At 47.4% G+C, this 18,968-nt stretch overlaps 1 protein-coding gene across 4 annotated transcripts in view; it reads right to left on the reverse strand.

Annotated features, from left to right (window-relative positions):
* Positions 1-18,968, reverse strand: part of AXIN1 (axin 1) — a 76,455-nt gene that overhangs the window by 14,449 nt on the left and 43,038 nt on the right. For all 4 annotated transcript variants that reach the window (XM_017809082.1, XM_017809081.1, XM_017809080.1 and 1 more), the window contains 3 exons: positions 15,426-15,566; positions 8,462-8,558; positions 974-1,111 (listed from right to left, as the gene is read on the reverse strand). In XM_017809082.1, the coding sequence (XP_017664571.1) occupies positions 974-1,111; positions 8,462-8,558; positions 15,426-15,566 (376 nt within the window). The remainder of the gene's footprint in view (positions 1-973; positions 1,112-8,461; positions 8,559-15,425; positions 15,567-18,968) is intronic.

Raw genomic sequence — 18,968 nt, forward strand, 5'->3', positions numbered from 1 at the left:
ACAGAACTTTTGCCTCAGGGCCATGGCAGCTATTAACTGCAGAGACCCACAATTTCATCACACAGGGCTGCAGTTACACTGACACCAGTGACATTCAGTAACATCACAGCGTCCTCTGAAATCTCTCCTGTAATCCCCAGCACAGGATGGAGTGTCTCAGAAGAAAAAATATGGTGTGAATACTGCTGAACAGGGGTCTCGCACAGGTAATACCACATGACCAGCACCTCACTCTTCACCTTTTGGAGCCTGTTGTGGAGCTTAAGGCCTTGAACACTTCCCATGGTTCACCTAACAAGTCCTCAAGCTCTGAAGGGCCCCAGAAGTACCAGGGCTCACAGCACTCAGTGCCACTGGCTGGGTATCCCCAGCCACCCCTGTGCAGTCAATGGGTTTCTCTGCCCAGGAGACACGTCGGATCAATTCCAAGTTTTCTAGGGATGTGTTAGACACTGAGAGGCAGAACCCTTTTGGTTGTGGTAGAAACAGCCTGATAGCAGACACAAACACCTCCAAGCACAACATTCACCTGCCCTCTGGTTACCATTTGTGGAGGAAATAGGGATCACACGAGACCTCCCAGGGATCACACAAGACCTCCCAGGGAAAGGTGAACCCCTGCTACACAGTCCCCATCCTCGCATGGGAGGGACTGCTCACAAAGTCAGGGTGCCAAAGAAGGTGATGGAGAGCATCCATAGCCCCTAACTCATGGCAGAAGTGGGCACTGCTGTGCCATGGCTGTATCTTACACAGGGAGGGAGCACTGGAGCTCACAGAGCCCTGCATGGACAGAGGGACAGCACCGTGAAAGCTCCTGGGGCAACGGGAGCCTCCAAGAGCCCCGTGCAAGTGCTGACCGTGGCAGTGGAGCAGGGAACTGGTCACTCCAGTTGCTTTCACAGCAGCTGAAAGCTCCCTGTGGTACAAAGTAGCCTCCCAGGCTGGCAGAGGAGGCAGGAAGGTTACTGACCGCTCGAACACGTTTCAGGCGCTCCTCTAATTTCTCCTCCGCTTCACGTTCCTTCTGTACTTCCTCCAGACGATTGATCAGTTCTGCAGCAAACTTCTCTGGTTCCACGTGGATATCCTTTGGCATTCGGTACGTACGCTGCAGGGAGAGCACACCAGGGGTTAGCACAAGATGCCTGAAAAATCACACGTTTATTTGGAAGGCTTTGATAACTGGAAATGCCGGTCGTTCCAGTGGGGAGTGGAGGGAGGACAGGCTGGCAGGCACTGAGGTGCAGCCCAGGACCTGGGGGCTGGAATCTGAGCCACCTCCACGAGCTCCCTGGCTGGCACCAGCTCCACACACCTCCCCACGTAAGGGAAAGGTTTTCTGGAGCCACAATTCAACAAGTTTTTTTGGCACCAAATTCCACTTAGGGATGGATGTGCTTGGTTTTCTCCCAATGCACACAGGGTCAACAAGAATATCCTGGTCTCAAAGGGTGGGAAAAAGATGTACAGACCTCTCAACCACTCAAAAATCCTGTTCATAGCAGTTATGCTTTCACTTGGATAGGAAGGAGGACTCTGGTGCACACTTACTCAGCCTATCCCAGGAGGATCAGTGTATGCCAGTCAACCTCTGCCAAACAGCCCCTATTCCCACAAAGCATCCTCTCCTCCTGGAGGATCCTGCAGGATTGCATCTCAGCTCTTCAGAGCCATGCAACGATTCCCTGCTGGCTTTATCAATACAGCACCATTACAAGCACAGATGCCATTTTACTGCTTGCTCTGGGTGAATAAATGAATATTTATGGCAGTTCAAGGGCATTTTCGATTCCTTATGCTGAGTTACTTCGTCCCGAAATTCCTGAGCTCTGGGATAAGAAGTTTGTGAAGTATGAAGCTATCAGCTGCTGTATTTCCCCCCTCATTTTCATCCCTTCTGCACTATTTTGTTAAAATATTAGAAACAATGAAATGACACAGCAGAGATAAAAATTTAATTTGGAGGAAAAATAGTTGGAAAATTCAGCAGCACAAAACCCTGCATTCAAATGTTTCAATACCAACATGAGAGTAAATACACACTCTATAGGACCAGAGATAAAACTAAATGTGAAGACATAATTCACAGCAAAAGAACAAATGCAGTATCAGAAGCAGACATGGAGCTTGAAAACTTTAAAGGAGGATGAGAGACCACCCGAATTTATCCCAGACCAGCCAAAAGATCAAAGCAAAAGACTAAAATACTGCTTTGCCTCAAAACCTGACAGAAGTATGCAAATCGTCTTGGCTTTGCTGTCTCTGCCAGCGGCTGAGTGGAAGGCAGGGAAGAAAACCAGCAGCAGTAAGTACCCACTGATGGCACCAAGGAGCTGAAGGCATCTTTCATGACACCCCAGCTGGGTTGCAGAGGTCCCAATTAAAGCACTGCTTGTTTTGTTTGCCAAGAGGAATTGGTCTTCCTGACCCTGCCCAGCAAATCTCAATCCCAGTGACCCATCCGAGCTGGGAGCAGCCTCCACCAGCCATCCCTTCATCCATGTATGGAGCCACTGGAGAGGGCACAGCACGTGTGAGCTACCAGGTGGCTCCCACCCTGGGATGACATGTTTGCTGCCACCAGGACCTCCAGTCCTGCAAATCAAATTAAAAAAACCCCCAAAATCGCAGATGAAGATTTTCACCAACAAAAACGTTCAGCCTTGAAATGCTGGCACAGGGGCCGAAGCAGCACGCTTCATGTTTGTGTTGTCCAGAAATGGGCCCCAGATGTGGCCCAGCACGGGGGAAGATGTGGCAGAGCTGGTTCCTGCTCTGTTACTCCCTGAGGAGCTTCCAGGATCCAAGTGATCTCTCTCTGTTCCCCGGCACAGCCTGGGGAGCACTTTGGGTAAAGGAGCCGCTTTCTTCAGAAACCCCAAACCCATGACCACCTCCATCCACCTCGTGAGGCTGCACCAGCAGTTCCCAAGGAGGGAAATCCCTCTCTTGCCTGACAAGTCACAGCCTGTGGGGTGACGTGCTCCTTCCCTCCTGCCACCTCAGACATGCCAACTCTCCCTGCGGTTGTTTATACGACAGCAGCACCAAGCCCTGCTCCGTTAGACACTTAATGAGCCTAATGAGAGGCAGCTCGGAGCTCAGCAGTTACAGTCTCAGGTCTCCCTGTTGCAGCTGCCACAGAGAGGCACAACTGGGAAAGGATTCCTCTTTAATTTCATTGCCCCTGATGCAATGCAGCATCCCAAACCAAAGTCTCTCCTGAGCCTCCGGCAAGAGTGGGTGCAAAGGCTGTTTGGAAACCTGAGTATGCAAGTCCTGTCCCAGGAAGATGCTTCCCTGCAGGCCCAGCAATGTTTAAGGACCACAGCTCTGTCTCTGATGAGGATCTGAAGACATTTGGAATCACTGTTGTATCCAGGGAACTCAAAGTCTGGAGATGACTGAAGCTCAACTACAGAAATTACAATAATCGAACCCAAGAATCTTTAGGATAAACTAATTTCCCTCTGTCTTCAAAAAAGCTGCTGCACCTGCAAAACCCACACTGCCCTGTCCTTGGAGCTTCCCACTCAGCACAACAGCTTGCAGAGGGCCTCAGCAGCTTGTTGGAGGGTGCAAATGCAGCCCCCTCTGTGCAGCCATCTCTGCAAGGGTCTCCCTTAGCATCCAAGTTCAGTGCAGCTGGAATGAACCTCACTTCACCCCACGGATACCAGTTGTATGTGCCCTACACTGTCCTGGTGGGTACCCTTAAGGGTGGCTCAGAGAGCTGGGAAGCAGGAAGCTCTAAGGATGAGCCACAGAGACTTCCTCAAAACTAACAGTATTGCAGAATAATGGATGCAAATTCCCTGCACTGAAACAATACAGAAAATTGCTGAGTGCTCTCTCTGTCTCCCTGGACAGCAAATATGGATTGCACTGACCTGGTTCAAAAAGACAACAAAGTGCTTGGAAGTTTTATCAAAAGACAGGCCTGACTTCAGAAGGGAGACAAGGGAGACACGCTCCATCAACAACCATCACACTGAGCATGTGCCCAGAGCAGGATCCTTCAGGGCTTCAGGATTTTGAACCTGCCTCCAGATTCCCATGGGCATACAGAGTCCTGCCAAGGGAGTCGTAAATAGGCTGTTTATTCTTCTGAAATCAGAAGGGCTCCAAATGCTTTTGTTCCAAGTCAAGGATGCAGCAAGGTTTAGGAGGATCAAGCCCTCCAGTCTGTACCAGAATGAGATCTCTGGACATCCTGAATCAACAATTCAGAAAGGAAATACTCAATTATAAAGAACTGCTTATTTACAGCTGTTTTCCCTATTGTTTTATTTAATGACCTACCTACTTCTATTTAATGCCACTGTCCAGAACCAAACCACACTGAGATGGGGAGGCTGCACAGGACAACGGATGGGAGGCTGAATGCCAGGTGGACTGCCAAAAAACAAATTGCTTGAACTGGTCTGGATGGAGCAACCTTTCCTCGTGACAGCTCTGAAGAAGGAGTTCTTGGGGTACCTATCACCAGAACAATGTCCTTGGCACATGAAGTGCCTGAAGCTCTGGTACCTTAGGGAAGAAGTAGCCTGTTAAGAACATGTGAGAGACCCCAGGTCTCCAGTAGTTCCACTTAGCTCTCACATTTTCTCCTTCTTTTCTTGGAGCTGATGGAGTGGGAATTGCATGGATTTTGCTCCATGACGTAGGTGCAGGTCTGGGTTTTGATGGATTTCACCCTCCCTGAGAAACCGAGGTTTGAGGACCAAGCTGCACATCAGAACACACCGGCACCCAAAATGTGTGGTTCTGCCATGATCTCTATGTGAAAAGGCTGAAAGGGAAGAATCTCACTGCGGTTTGCAGGTTCCCTTTGGGGAGAGTCAACCTCAACTGCTCTGAGATAGAACAGGCAGACTTCCAAAATTATATTGGGTAGAGGTCCCTCACCACCCCCAGGATCCACAGGTTGGGCTGAACCATTTCTCACAGATCTGAACAGGCCAAGGAATTCTGTGCTGGTAAATCTCCCTCTTCTACAGGAGGTTTGATACCTCCATGATGCCTGAGGGGCTGATGTTAGATCACAAGTCAATCTTGGAAATGAAAAGACAGCAGGGTAGAGAAGACACAAGCAAAGAACTTCTGAACCTCCTTATCTCTTATGAATCTCTTAGATTGATACATTCCTCTGTGACGTAAATTTTAATGGATAAATGGTGTTCCCATACCAGAAACACTTGTGGCAGAGCTCATGGTTACCTGGATTTCAGCATCCACTTTAGTAGCATTCAGGGATTAGCAAGGAGTCCCACTGCTGCAAGGCATTTGAGGGAAATGGCATAAAACAGCCAGTGAGAATTCCAAGCAGGTTCCCAACTTGCAGGAGCAGAAATCTCATTTAGCTGTAGTTATCCAGGCAGCACGAGACCAGGCTCCTCCTGTGCACTCCCCACTTGTGCAGCACAGCAGAGTGGTCACTCATAACCTTCTCAAGAACACTACAGAAGCCACCTTGCAGGATCCTTGATTGTGGGGCAGGACAGAAGAGCTCCTGCCCGATGATCAAGCTACAGCAACAGCATCACAAAATGGCTTCTTGCAGTTAAACCAACCAAATCCCAAGTCTTAATGCTTGAGGATGGATTTTCTGAGTTTGCTGTGGAAAAGGAGGATCTCCCATCCTCTCCTGGGAATGGATGAATGCCAGAGCCGGGGTAAATACAGGGTATTTACAGGTACAGCTCTACATTCTCTGGGCTTTCTCCCTTCCTTTGAGAATTTGCTTGCTCTTTCCTTCCTTGGTGCTCCAAGACTCTGCTTAAATCCAAGAGATGGAAAACCACATGAAAGCAACACTCACTCACTGTGTAATGGGTTCCTGCCAGAGGCACAAAACAGGCACCCACTGCATTCCTGGGCAGAGAGCCACTTCACAGAACACAACTTTTCCAAACTTAGAGCACTGGTGAGTTGGTAAGTGTGGAAGATGTGAGCTGGGAAGCGTGGAAGATGCAGATCACAGCCATTCACACAACTCCTGCTGCAGAGCAGGGCATCCTACATACCCAGCACATGCTGTCGTTACTTGGAGGCAGCACGGCTGCTGGAACTGGTGAGCAGTCTCCTATGAACATGTAATCACTGCAGTTTATAGCTGCTGGACCTCACTACAAGGGCTGCTATTAAAAGCAAGAGAAGTCCTTTCAGAATTTTGCATAATAGCCCCGTAACTCATTTGTCAGGGAACAGTAAGGACTCCTGAAATGACTTTCGGAAGTAGGAGGTTCTCTATTATCAGTAGGAAAACATGCCGTGCATTCTGCAGGCACTATCAGCATGGACTCTGCCTACACTGGGTAGATATGAGTCCATAAAGACCTTCACTCAAAGGTTGTGATTTCGTCACTGCCACACGTTAAAAAGCAGTTAAGCCCCGGGTCCAGCCTGCTTTAGCCACGGGCTATGAGACAGCCCAACCACTGGCTTCGGAAAGCAACACTTGAAGGAACATTTGCATGGCTCCTCGCTAATTGGGGCCCTTTAATTCAATCAGCGTGTAGTTAGAGGTGAATTTTAAAGAGTAACTTTATAACATTTCACACTGGTGTTGTCAAAACACATTGTCTAATTACCTTCTCCTTTCTTGGCTGATTGATAAGCAAGGGCAGAGCAGTGCCTCTCTGAAGTCGATGCCAATTCTGTGTCAGTAATTGGCTGGCAGGAGGTGCCAGAGTGTCTGAAGTAAACTTTTATTCCCTGGAGAAAGACTAGAACTAACTCGACTTCTCAGTCCTCTGCTCCCATATAAATATGTGTCAAGATGCCTTTTTCCCTGGGACTTAAAATTACAGTGCAGAACCTAATGGGAACAGTGGATGTTTCACAGAAAAATCCTTGTTGAAGCATCTGTGTGTAGTTTAGGAAGAATATGTAATTCTAAAAGAGTGTGTAGGTAAATAGGATAATATGAAAATTTATAAGCAGCAGGTGGCCAATTTAAACCTTGTTTCCCCCCCCTCCCTTTTTAAACTGGTTTCCAAAAAGGTCGATAAAATTTAATGCTAAGTAAAACTAATTAGCCTGCAAGGAACTGCTGCTGGAATGACACTTATTCAGTTCAACAAAAGAAATGTTTGGCAGATGGAAGTTCGTTAAAGCAGAGCTCACTATACATATTTAATGCTCCAAACTCTGAGTTTATAACCTGCAGTTCATCGAGGCATTGCCAGTGCACACCATCAACAGAAAGCCACTATTATTTTTATCCAAAAGGTAAAGCCACTGACAAGCTTTGAAGTTGGAGAATATTCACTCAGTAGTTCCCACTGTTGGGGAACAGCAACAACAATAACAACAAAAAATAAAGGCCAAGCTTTCAAACTTCAACTCTAACAAAGCCATGCTTACAGTAAAAATGGCATCAAGTGAAATAAAAAGGCACCCAGCCAGCCTTTTCAACAGCAACCACACTGTGAAAGCAACTGTGTGAAAAGAGAGGTGACTGAGCAAGGATGGCTATGAGCGTCCACAGCCAGGGCTTTTATTGTCAACCCAGTGATCAAAGCACAGGAGACCCTCTTAAATCTAAGGAAAATAATCTAATTTAAAAGGCAAAACAAAGAGTGGTGGTTTTGGTGTGGTGTTTTTTTTTTTTTAAATCAGATTAAAACAAGGGTGTATTTCTGCTGGCATTGTGCTGCTTTGAGCAGGCAGGATGAGAACAGCTGCGTCAAGTTTGAAGGCACTTCTGGAAAAAGCAGATGGAGGCTTTTTTTCTCCCTATTTGATTTGTGCTGGAGTCCAGCTGTCCAAAGGGGAAAGAAGCACCTCTATTCCCTACTAGATATTAAATGTCACCTGTAACTTCCCACAAAAAGAAAACAGTAACAAGCAGAGCCGCAGATGGGGCTGCAGAGCCCTGGTAGTCGTGCTCATCTTCCAAAAGCTGTTTGCTTACCTGGAGCAACCAAGTGTCAGACAAATGAGATACTTAGGCCTGCACCTTCTTTGCTCTCCTGCCTTGTAACCCCAGGTGAGCTTTCCTGAGTCCTTGAGAACAGGTTACAGCTCCCTTTGGCTGCTCAGTGCAGCCAGAAATACTGCCGGGGACTGTTGCATTTCTCCCCAACTGACCTTGTCTGAGACCTACATCAGCCTCCATGGCCAACAGCCTCCTACACCTTCCACAAACACCTCCAGCTCACCCAAGGGCACGTACCCTGCTTGCAGGTAAATGCCAGCCAGTGCTGCCATTCTCATCCAGGAGAAACAGCCAGCTACTGCCTGAATGGTGAAGAAAAAGGCTGCGTTTTGGGCAGCCCTGCATGGTGAGTTTGGCAGAAGGCTCCCAAAGTCCTTTCTTAGCACGTTGTTTATCCACCTTAAAATTAACACAGTGCTAAAGGGGGTTAAACTCCAGCACAAGCAGAGCAACTGCCCACTCCAGATCTCACATATTTTGCATATTTACCTCTGGGAAGGAGATAGTGCTACTTACAGGAATGTGAGGTAGTGGCACGCGTCCATTTGCTTTGGCACTTTCTTGCATCTCTCTGCGATGCTGCTTTCGGAGTCTGTACGGTGGGATCCCATCTCTGCCGGAACAAAACAACAACAGGCCCTGCTTCAGTGCCTCTCTCCAACACATTTCTGTCACTCACACCTCGCTGACACAGAGTGGCAGGTAGGAAACCCCTTTATGTTTGAGGAAGGCTTTGCATGCCCAGAGCAAGAGGAATCTGTGTGGGGAACGATGCTTGTCCAGGTGCCCACACCAGTGACACTCTGGCCCTGGGGGCCGGGGGCACTTACACGGCATCCACCAGGAGCAGAGCAAGGCAGAACTCCTGCAACTGCTGCCCAAGGCAGAGGGCAGGGAGAAGGACTTGGACTGCATCCTGGTACCTTTTATAGTTGGTTGCTTTCTATAAAGAGCCTGTAATGTACACATTAAACCACAGGGCAGGCTAGGAGAGGGGGGAGAAGGAGGAGTGGGAGCTCAGTGAGCATCTACTCCAAGGGAAACTTGGTCAGGGAACAAGGTATATACTTTTAAGAGAGCGTGACAGCTTCTCAAATGGCTTATCAAAGCAAAAGGGTAGGCTCCACTGCTCCCAAGGCAAGCTCTAGCTCAGTCTGAAATTATGGGCTTGATACTGAAGTTACTGTGGGGAAGAACCCAGCCCTCTCCCCAGAGAAGGCTGGACAAGGTTAGGAAGGGATGCCCAACTGAACCACCTCCGTTTGGGTTTGTGCCTGTGCTGAAAAAGCAGGTGAGGGAGGTCTCTGCAGGGGAAGGAGACACTGGTGGCCACAATCCTCGGTCATGACAGATTGGGAGTGTGGTCCATGGCTCTGCCATGAGCCTGGGTACACATGGGTCCCAGCAACAGGGTGTCAGCGGGTCAGAGGCACCAGGCTTTGCTAAGCACCCCAAAAGGCAAAGCATCACTGGATGAGTATGATTTCAGGCAAAGGAAAGAAACACATTTTTGTTCTCACCATTGACACCACTCTGCTCACACCCCGGGACAAAAATGTGAGTGGACCCCAGTTATGAGAGGACACAAGACCCATCCTTGGTGACACTGGGCTATTTGGGGAAAAATCAACAAATGCAAACCCAAATGCCAGCCTGGAGCTTGGCAATTTGGAGCTTTCCTTTTTTATTTTTCATATCTCTGATTCAGCAGAAGAAACTGCCTGAAACGGCAGTGTAGTGCCACAGAAGTGGGTGGAAACGAATGGAGGGATTTGGTAAATCCCAAGTACCAAATAACTTCCATGTACAGGCATCGTCTCCCGCCAACCCTGCACCCCTCTGAGCTGCGCAAACCAGCCAGTCCCCACACATCTCACAACAACAAGATGTTTGAACAAGCCAAATGTCCTTAGCACCTACCCCCCTGCCCAGCTGCTTCTCAAAAAAACCCAAACAGTTTCACCAGCACATCTTTAAAGTCAAGATGCCATTTGGCAAGAGAAACACAATCTACTGCGGTGTTTTGCCTGCAAACCTACTGAGTTTCAAGCAGCAGCCTGTGTGAGGATGGCCACCACCAGCTCTCATTCCCATTCCCATCGTGCTGGCTCCCTGGAAATGTTGGTGCGGGCAGAGTCGCCACCAAATTACATGAGCAGAATATATTTTCATGCAGCAACCCAGGCATTCAAAATGAAACGCCATTAAAACAAAATAAAACCCGTGATTAATGACAACTGCTTTTTAGTAGGAAGACAAATGAGGGAACAGAAAATGAGCCAGGCTAATTACAGCTCTGGAGAGTGGCTGCAGGTAATGCGAGAGGAGGAAGAGCATGTTGGGAGCACCACCTTCCCTGTGCCCAGAGTGACACGGCTCAGGAGCAGGGCAATTTCCCCACATGCTGCTGTACCAACAGGGGTTACTGCACCAACAGGGGTTACTGCAGTGTTCATCAGGCCTCATTTTCTTTAATGACAAAGCTCCATCTGAACTTAAGACTCACAACGGTTACAGAGTTTCACCGCATCGCGAAGGGGCTTTTTCTGGATTAATGGCAACAAAACAACTGGCAGTTTTTAGAGGAGAAACAAAAGCCAGGGGGATTATTTTAGCCATCGCTGGTCGGCATCAATAGACAACATTTCAGCTTAACCACTGCACAAAACCCGGGCGCCAGAACACAACTCGCACGCTAAAGCCGTGCGGCCATTCGCGGGGAAAGCGGCATTATGTTAGAAAGTGCAATTTTTCTTTCTTTCTCTCTCTCCCTTTTTTTTTTTTAATTCTCCCCAGCAGCAGTCCCAGCGGAAAGAGCGACTTTTGTTCCCAGCACAGTAGCGAAAGGCTGATAATGGCCTCTAATCTATCCGGCTTCAAACACATGTTCAGCCCCGCTGTGCTGCCTTTGATGTCATTTTAACTAGATTCCCCAATGCCACCTCTGAACTTGGAACATTCCTTCGTTCAATGTACTGTGCCAACTCAACCAGAGGAAGCAAATTCAAAGATAAGCACTTTAATTTTATCCCAACAAAACCGTATTCAATAGATGGGGGGAAAGCAAGGAAAACCAATACCGTACTTTTGTTTTCCTTTTGTCAGGTAGCTTGCTTTGAGATATTTTCAATAGATAGAGAGAAATAATATATATATATATATATATAAAAAAAAATCAAAACTTTTTTAGAGCACATCTACTTTTAAAATAAAACTTTCTCAAACTGTTTTTTCCTTGTTTCACCACGTGATTTTCTTTAGCACCAGAAAACTCGGTGCTGAAGTGCAAGGGGGGAAGAAGAGTATTTCTATCATTTATTTAATGATAATGCAATCGGTTTGCTGTTGGGGAAATGTGGAGGCTTCCTCCCCTCTCCAAACTGATCTGGCAAGAGCCTCTGGTGAGCAGGGAAGTCTGGCTGTGGCTCTGCAGCTGGACTCTTCTAAGAAGAGCTGCCTTTGCTCCTCTGTAGACACCCTCCAAACCCAACCATTACACCTAACATTGGAAATCATCGTTTGGGATCTTTTAAATTAAAAAGCTGTTCAACTTGTTAAAATACAGCAGAACTCAGCTTAATTCTGGACCACTGGCCACAGGACAGACAGGAAACAAATCCACAGTGAAACTGGTATTTTCTACCAACTACTCTTACCAAAGCACCTCCAGTCACCCAAGAGACCTTTCTCACACATAAAAGTAGCCTCATGGGAAAATCACCAGGTATTTTGGCCAAAAGCCAGTCTCCAAGGAATAACAGTTAATTTACAAGGCTTTTGAAGGAATAACTACTGTCCTAAACCCCTTTGCTCTGGGCAATGGCCATCCTCACTCTGGAGCAGGTTTGACTGGAAGTGGGGAAGGAGCATCCCTCTGGCCAAGCCCATAGGCACTAAGGGCTTCCCAAGTGCCCTGGGGGAAGCCAAAGCTGTCTCCCAACCAAGATAAGCCAGGACACATGATAAGACCCAGAGGAAGGAGTATTGTTTAGCTGGAGCACAACAAAGGGCTAAAGAGGAGATATTACCTCCTGTTTACCACTGTAAGGTCTTGCAGAAATCAAGATAGATATGGATCTAAGGCATTTCTGCATCTGAATTGGAACATCATATGGCAATTTAATGCATTTCAGCTGCTTCCTGTTGCCTTCCTACCTACAGTTGCCTTAATTTGCCTCAAGCATCTCTGTTGTGACATCCCCTTCTACCCACAGGCTGCCTCCTCCACTTGGGAAAGATGCTATCCCCATGCAGGGTTACCTGAGACAGCAAGAGCAGTTTAGGACTGTGCTGGAAATGCTGCTGCAAGACTGGGGCAGGCTCTGAGCAGCCCAGGGGGAGGCAGAGCCCCAAAGACCCTCCACTGAACAGCAGCAGTGAACGGCTCGGCCCCACCTGCCGGGCCAGAGCTCGCCGGAGCCTCTTGCCGTGTCCTCCCCAGACCTTGCCTCCACACAGACCAGCTAAAACAACACAGCTGCCCTGCCGATTGTAAAAACAGGTTTCAGCAGAGAGGACTGGAGCTGTTTTGCCTGCCAGGGCAGAGGAATTCCTATGACACAGGAAGACTGAGAAATAATCAGCGGAACGCAGGCGTTTAAGAGCAATGTTTTTTAAGCCACTCAAAAAGCAAAGTACTCCGACGGGGACTGATAACACATTCGTTATATAAATTCAACCCATTCCAATAATATTTTCCAGAAAGACATGCTGTTGAAAGCTGGTCTTTCAGGTTTGTAGCTGGTATCACAGCTTTACAACCCCTTTGGTGGGCTGGGTACTCCCAAAAAGTCTGTGCCTGCCTCCCTTCGCCCCAGCTCAGGAGCCCAGACAGGCAGAGCATCGCTCAGGTCTTTGCCTTGGGATCACACCCCACTCATGTGCTGCCTTGGAGCACAAGCCAGATTTCTTCACTATTAAGCATGACTGCTGTATGTAAACAGCACACAGAGGGAAGAACCTCACTCATCAGCAAACGAGGCTTTTATTGCCATTTTCCTCAGAGGAGGCCTAAATTCAAAGCACGGAGACATGTAAGTCTTGTCAAGCAGCAGGAGTCCCTTCTTTAACTTCATCTGGTTGTTCTTCATTTTTGCTGCCTTGAGCAGTTCTGCAAAAATTCCTTTGAAACTCAGGAGGCAGATAGGTTCAGCAGTGCCATGTAAGAACCGAATAAAATCTGGTGCTGGAGTTTTAAAGCATGTAATGAAGAGCAAGTGCTCTGAAAACAGGCAGAGCCTTTGTAAGCCAAAGGTCAAGGCTGTACATCCAGAATCCCAATTTGGGGATCATTCTGCAAGCATCCAGTCTGAGATGCATCGAAAGAAAGATCACAGGTTTACCCTTGTGGTGTTACTTAAAATGAACCATTAAGACTGGGTTAATTAGTAGCAGAAGGCAGCACGTGTAGTGGTGGTAATTAAAGTCCTAGAAGCAGACTACGGAGGGCATAGGAGGAATAAAATGCCTAAAGGAAAAAGGAGCATAGGATGGCCAATCAGAAATTATTCTGCCTGTAAAAGAAACAAACTATGGCTACTGAAATAAAAATTAGGAGAGTGAAGAACTCTGGCATAAATGATCACAACTTATCGCAGGTATAACCATCAGAGCAGCCCCATGAGCCTGCTGGACAAGTGGAAAAGGAAGTGCTAAAAGCTAATTAATTTTGAAGAGTTCTTACATCTGTCTTTCCTGATAGCAAGAAGTTACAAGACCCCTGATATTTTCAGAGCACTCCTCCATATAAATTGATGAATATGAAGAATTGCAGAATGATGTGGCAGAGCAGCTGGATTTGTATCAAATGGAGCCTTTAATTAGTGGCCCTCTACAGTGTTCTGTCCTGGGGGCATCCTCCTCTTCCCAGGCCCCTTTGGACAAGGTCTGCCTCCTCCATTTTGCAGCATGACATGGATAAGGAGCGAGGGGCTGGTGTCAGGGTGCAGAATGGACTCACAGCTGCTCCTACACGGTCCCAAGCCTCCGTGGAGCCAGAGAAAAAACAGACATTCCTGACTCACCACCCCAGACACAGAAACCCCCTCACCACCGTCCCACGGTATGAACTGAGGGCAGGTGGGGAACTGCTGCAACACCCATTAACAACTTCTATGGCACAGGCTGGAAAGTTTCTCCAACAAGGTCTGACAGCTCCTGACATTCACAGTGACACTAAACGAGCCTCTTGGAGGACTCTGTGTTTACAGCACTGCCATTAATAAAACCCTCTCCTAATTCTGTAAACCTGTCATCTTTCGCCTGAAGAATCAAAGGGTTTCTACTCTACAGAAAGACACTTTGCATTTGCACTACTAAAAAACAGACCAAACAGCGAATATTTTCCCCCAAATCCATTTTTTTTCTATCACAGAGATGCAGTCGCAATGAAATCTCAAAACCCCTTTTTTCTCCCTTTGCAGACCACCCTTAAGGCAGGTGTCTCGTGGGTGAGATACAGAGTGCTGTCATGAGGGGCAGAAAGAGAAAAAAGCAGAAAAGATTTGTCTGGGGCTTATTGGCACAAGTTGTGTTAAAGCACAGCGGTCACCAGACAAACTAGAACTGGTCAGTCACCAGTCCTACTGAAGAGCAATTGCAGACTGAGCAGAGTTACTCCATCTGGAGTCCAGTCAATCTGTGTCCAGTTCTGATCTCCTCTGGAGACGGGGAGCTCCTGGAGCCTGTCCAGTGAAGGGCAACAAAGATGATGAAGGGACTGGAGCATCTCTCTCGTGAGGAAAAGCTGAGGGAGCTGGGGTTGCTCAGCCTTGAGAAGAGACACTGAGAGGGGACCTCATCCATGTCTGTCAGTGTCTGCAGGGAGGTGTCAGAGGGTAGACCAGGCTCTGCTCTGTGGTGCTGAGCAATAGGACAAGAGGCAATGGGCAGAAACTGATGCACAGAGTTCCACTTGAATATGAGGAAGAACTTCTGTACCGCGTGGGTGACCAAGCACTGGAACAGATTGTCCAGAGAGGGTGTGGAGTCTCCTCACTGGAGATATTCAAGAGCTGTCTGGACACAATCTGGTGCCATGTGCTCTGGAATGACCCTGCTTGAGCAGGGAGGTTGACCCATTGTGGTCTCTTCCAACCTTACCCATTCTCTGATTCTGTGAGTTTGGCAGCATAAAACCTCAAGAGAAGTACCCAGGCAATTAGAAAGCTCTGTCTGACATTCAGAAGACACTGTAGCTCAAATCACTTACTACAAAGACAATTCTTCTTGCACCTGGCAAGAAACATTGCAGAAACTCCCACCGAGCATCATTTATTTTAGTTCACTCCGAGCATTTTGTGTTGCAGCCTCCACAGCGACAAAACAGCTGAAGAAGAAGTGAGAATGCTCATGACCGTGGTCTCTTCAGACAGTCCCCTGAACCCCAGCTGTGGCAAGGCCTCTCCCAGACCAACACAACAGCAGCACCACTGCTGAAGACACAAACATGCCCCAGTCCCAGCAGGCTGGAGGTACTCACACGCTGCTGTCTGTCAGCGACATGGTGTCGGCGTCGCTGGACATGCTCTGCTGCTCGCTGTCGTTGGCACTGGTCGCCGGGGCCAAAGCGTAGCCCGTGTTGACATAGTAAGGGTTAACAGGCTCTCTCCACGACCCATGTCTGCAAAAAAACCAGAGTCACATTAGAAAGGCACAACCAGCGCCGGCGACGGGCTGCAGAACAGGCTGTGTTCACACTAAGTTACACTGACAGAACGATGAAAAATTCGACTCATAATGGAAGAAAAGGGGAATTCATAGCGTAATGAAGATGGTAATGGTAGAGATAAAGAAGGGAGGCAACAAGACTGCATGGAAGAATCCAGTTTCCATCACGATTTACAGTGTACATGGGCTAGCTGCTTAGCATTGTCATTTACATGAGTATCTAAAAGCAATACCTAGGTAATAAGACAGCATTTTTCTCAGTCAGAACAGGCTTTGACTCTTCCAACAGGGAGGGATGTGTAGCACAGCTCACCAATTCCATGCTTCCTTTAACATCCCTCTTTACTCCAACATGTTTGCCGAGGGAGGGAGGTGATGCAAGGAAAAGCTGTTGCTCACAACACAGCACCTAAAGCTGACCTCCAGTCTCACATTCAGGCACACCACATACTTGCAAATTCCATCAGGAAGGACCATGTAATCACACTGACTTTTCCAACGGACAATCTGCTCGTGGATCTACAGAGGTTAGTTTGTACACAACCTTGTTATTCAAGCACACATTCAGGCCAGACTCCTCTTCAGCAAAATGTCAGGAAGAGAGGCTGCCTTGCTCAGTTCCTGGCTCAGGAGGAGACCTGCATTGATGGTGAAGCAGCCTGTGAACCAAGCAGGCAAGAACTCCTTCACACTGACTGCCACTGGCATAGAAAAGCTACTGCTGCCAACTCTGCCAGCTCTGCTACCCTGCAGGACTGACAGGCCATGCAGGCAACTTGTTCTCACTGCAAGTCATTTTGCAATTTGCCAGAAGGAGGAACAAGCTGAAATGTTCACACCGACCAAACATCATTTAATCCCCTGTTCTCCCTGCCTGCCCCTCTGCGTGAAGAGCAGCATCTGTAAGGTATCTTAAGAGTTGATGAATTCCTGGGTTTTCCAAGCTCTGAAAATCAGAGTCCTGTTTTAATTCAGATCACAAAGCTCATCAGCATGATCTTTTATTTAGTAACTCAGTAACTGGCACCTGGTTGATGTGGTTTGCAATGGGCCCTGAGCAAACATCTCCATGGAGGGCACATCACGCAACATGTGCTTCCCCATTCTGCCGTGAACAGCGGTTCTGGCTGAACTGCAGTGGTCAAAGTCCTACAGACAACAGAAAACAGCCCCTGCCCTTATGAGTTTACATTTAGATAAGGCAAGGAAAGCCATGAGAAAGGCACAGATGGAAGGCCCAGAGGTGAGGAAGACACCATCAAAGGGAAAAGCTGGCAGTCTGTGCCTCTTTGTACGGAGTATAAACGCAGGACAGCCACTACATGAACTGGGACTGGTGGAGAACCCATTTAAGGTGGAGGTTTTTGGAAAGCTGGATGTATAATATGGCACACGGTGTAGCAAGAGGGAAGTAATACCAAAGTATTTCAAAACCTGAACTGGACAGGGCTACAGCCTTCAGCCAACACACTGCTCACTCAGCTCCTATTCGCCTGCCCTTCGGCTCCTTGACACACAACCTATTTTCCTTGTAATTCAAGGAGTCATGGATGCTCACTGGCCACTAAGAAGAATCATATTGTTTCAGGTCCATTATGGGATCAGTTAGAAACAAATTACTCTCCTATTCTCACAAAGAGAAAACTAGTATTTTGTTTGCCACAAATCAAACAAAACTCCAAGCTGTCTCTCCTTGGATGATGAAGCTCAGCACAGCTGCCTGGTGCAAAGAGCATTCATGGCTGTTTGAGGAAAAGAGAGCCTTGTGAGGTTTGTCCGTGCTCGGGTGCAATACAGAGTCAGTTGGGGATGAACGTTTACAGCTGCCTTGGGATGGTGAGTCACCACAGAACTTCCAGCACACAAACTTTCTGCCTGTCACTGCCAATGTGCACTGGAGCAAACTTATTACTATATTCCATCAGATTTCAGAACGGCTTTCTAGGGCAAATACTGGAAATAATTTGAACAAGTTCAACCTAAAAAGCAAGGTATAATAAGTGAAAACCCAACCAGGCCCCTTCACCAGCTCTCCCCCTGCAGAACGGTCAGTTCTGAGCATTAAAGGAGCGCTGTGCAGTGCAACCCTCCTGTCAAATCCGACATGACAGCTGCATGATGGAGGCTGAGACAGCCTCTTAAATTGAGGCAGGAATGATGGATAGCTCAGGCCTTCCCTGCGGGCAAAGAGAAGGATGTTTTTTGGACAACCCAATTAAAATACAGCACCAACTTCTAGTGGACCTTCCGTCAGGACTCTCTGGAAGAGAGGACTCTCTGGATTATTGCAGCAGTATATTAAGAAAGAACTACAGTATAGAGAATAAAATGCACAGCTCAATCCATTTCTGCTTTGTATCTGCTGATACAGAGAGAGAACAGCAGAAAGCATCTGAAGAGGTTGCTGGGTGTGGAAGTGGGCTGGCTGAAGGAACTGAGAGCAAGCAGATGGGTGCTGGGTGGTCCCTGGCCCCTCCAGAAGAGTCAGGATGGATTGGCTCTCCTGCAGCAATCCAGGGCTGTGGGCTTCCCACTGACGATGTAGGTTTGGTCATAACTGTTTTATTTAGCTAAAATTACACACTTAAGCGTGTATACAACAGGGATTACTTCCATTTTAGCTCTGCCTCTAATACATCAATGCAAATGTAAACTTTTGGTAAGCATAAGGAGATGGAAAGGGTATAGGATTTCAAAGCAATCATAACAGGTTACATTACTTTTGAGGAATCCATCTGTATTCAATCCTTCTCCTAATGTTCCCTCTCCCTGACAACTCTCTTCAGCTGGCTCGTATCACTATTTGAATGTTTTGTGCCGTGCCTCTGAAGAACGCTTTCAACATCTATTAGGAGGAAAACATTAAAGGAACATGGAGTCTAACAGAAAAAAAAAACTGGTCACTTCTGATCTGGGAGGGGAGGCTGCTTTAAAAGGGATTCAGGCACACTCAGAGCGATTTGAAATGTCAGCTAAAAGCCTCACATACCGAGCTCTATGCACTGATAAGGGCGATAAAAGGAAAGGTGAATATTTAAAGTTACACTTCACAAAAATTCCTGCAGACTTCTGGAATTTTATTTTATTTTTTTAAGACAGAAAGAGTAATGAACGTTTTTGAAATGAACACAGAACATTTCACACCTCACAGAAATAAAGCTGCACGTCTCTTCTGCAGCTCTCAGTTGCTCAACCCTCAAAATAATCACACAGGGAACAATTATAACAGAGATCACAGCGACCTGAGTAAGTCAGCCTGACCAGCTGCCTTTTCTTTGCATAAAGCCCTCCACTGATCACTGTTCATTCTGGTAATGCTGACAAGGGCCAAAACTGCTGCAGAAAACCAACAGGT

The sequence above is a fragment of the Lepidothrix coronata genome, unplaced genomic scaffold (assembly GCF_001604755.1).
Source record: "Lepidothrix coronata isolate B3197 unplaced genomic scaffold, Lepidothrix_coronata-1.0 Scaffold24, whole genome shotgun sequence".
NCBI classification, from domain to species: Eukaryota; Metazoa; Chordata; class Aves; order Passeriformes; family Pipridae; genus Lepidothrix; species Lepidothrix coronata.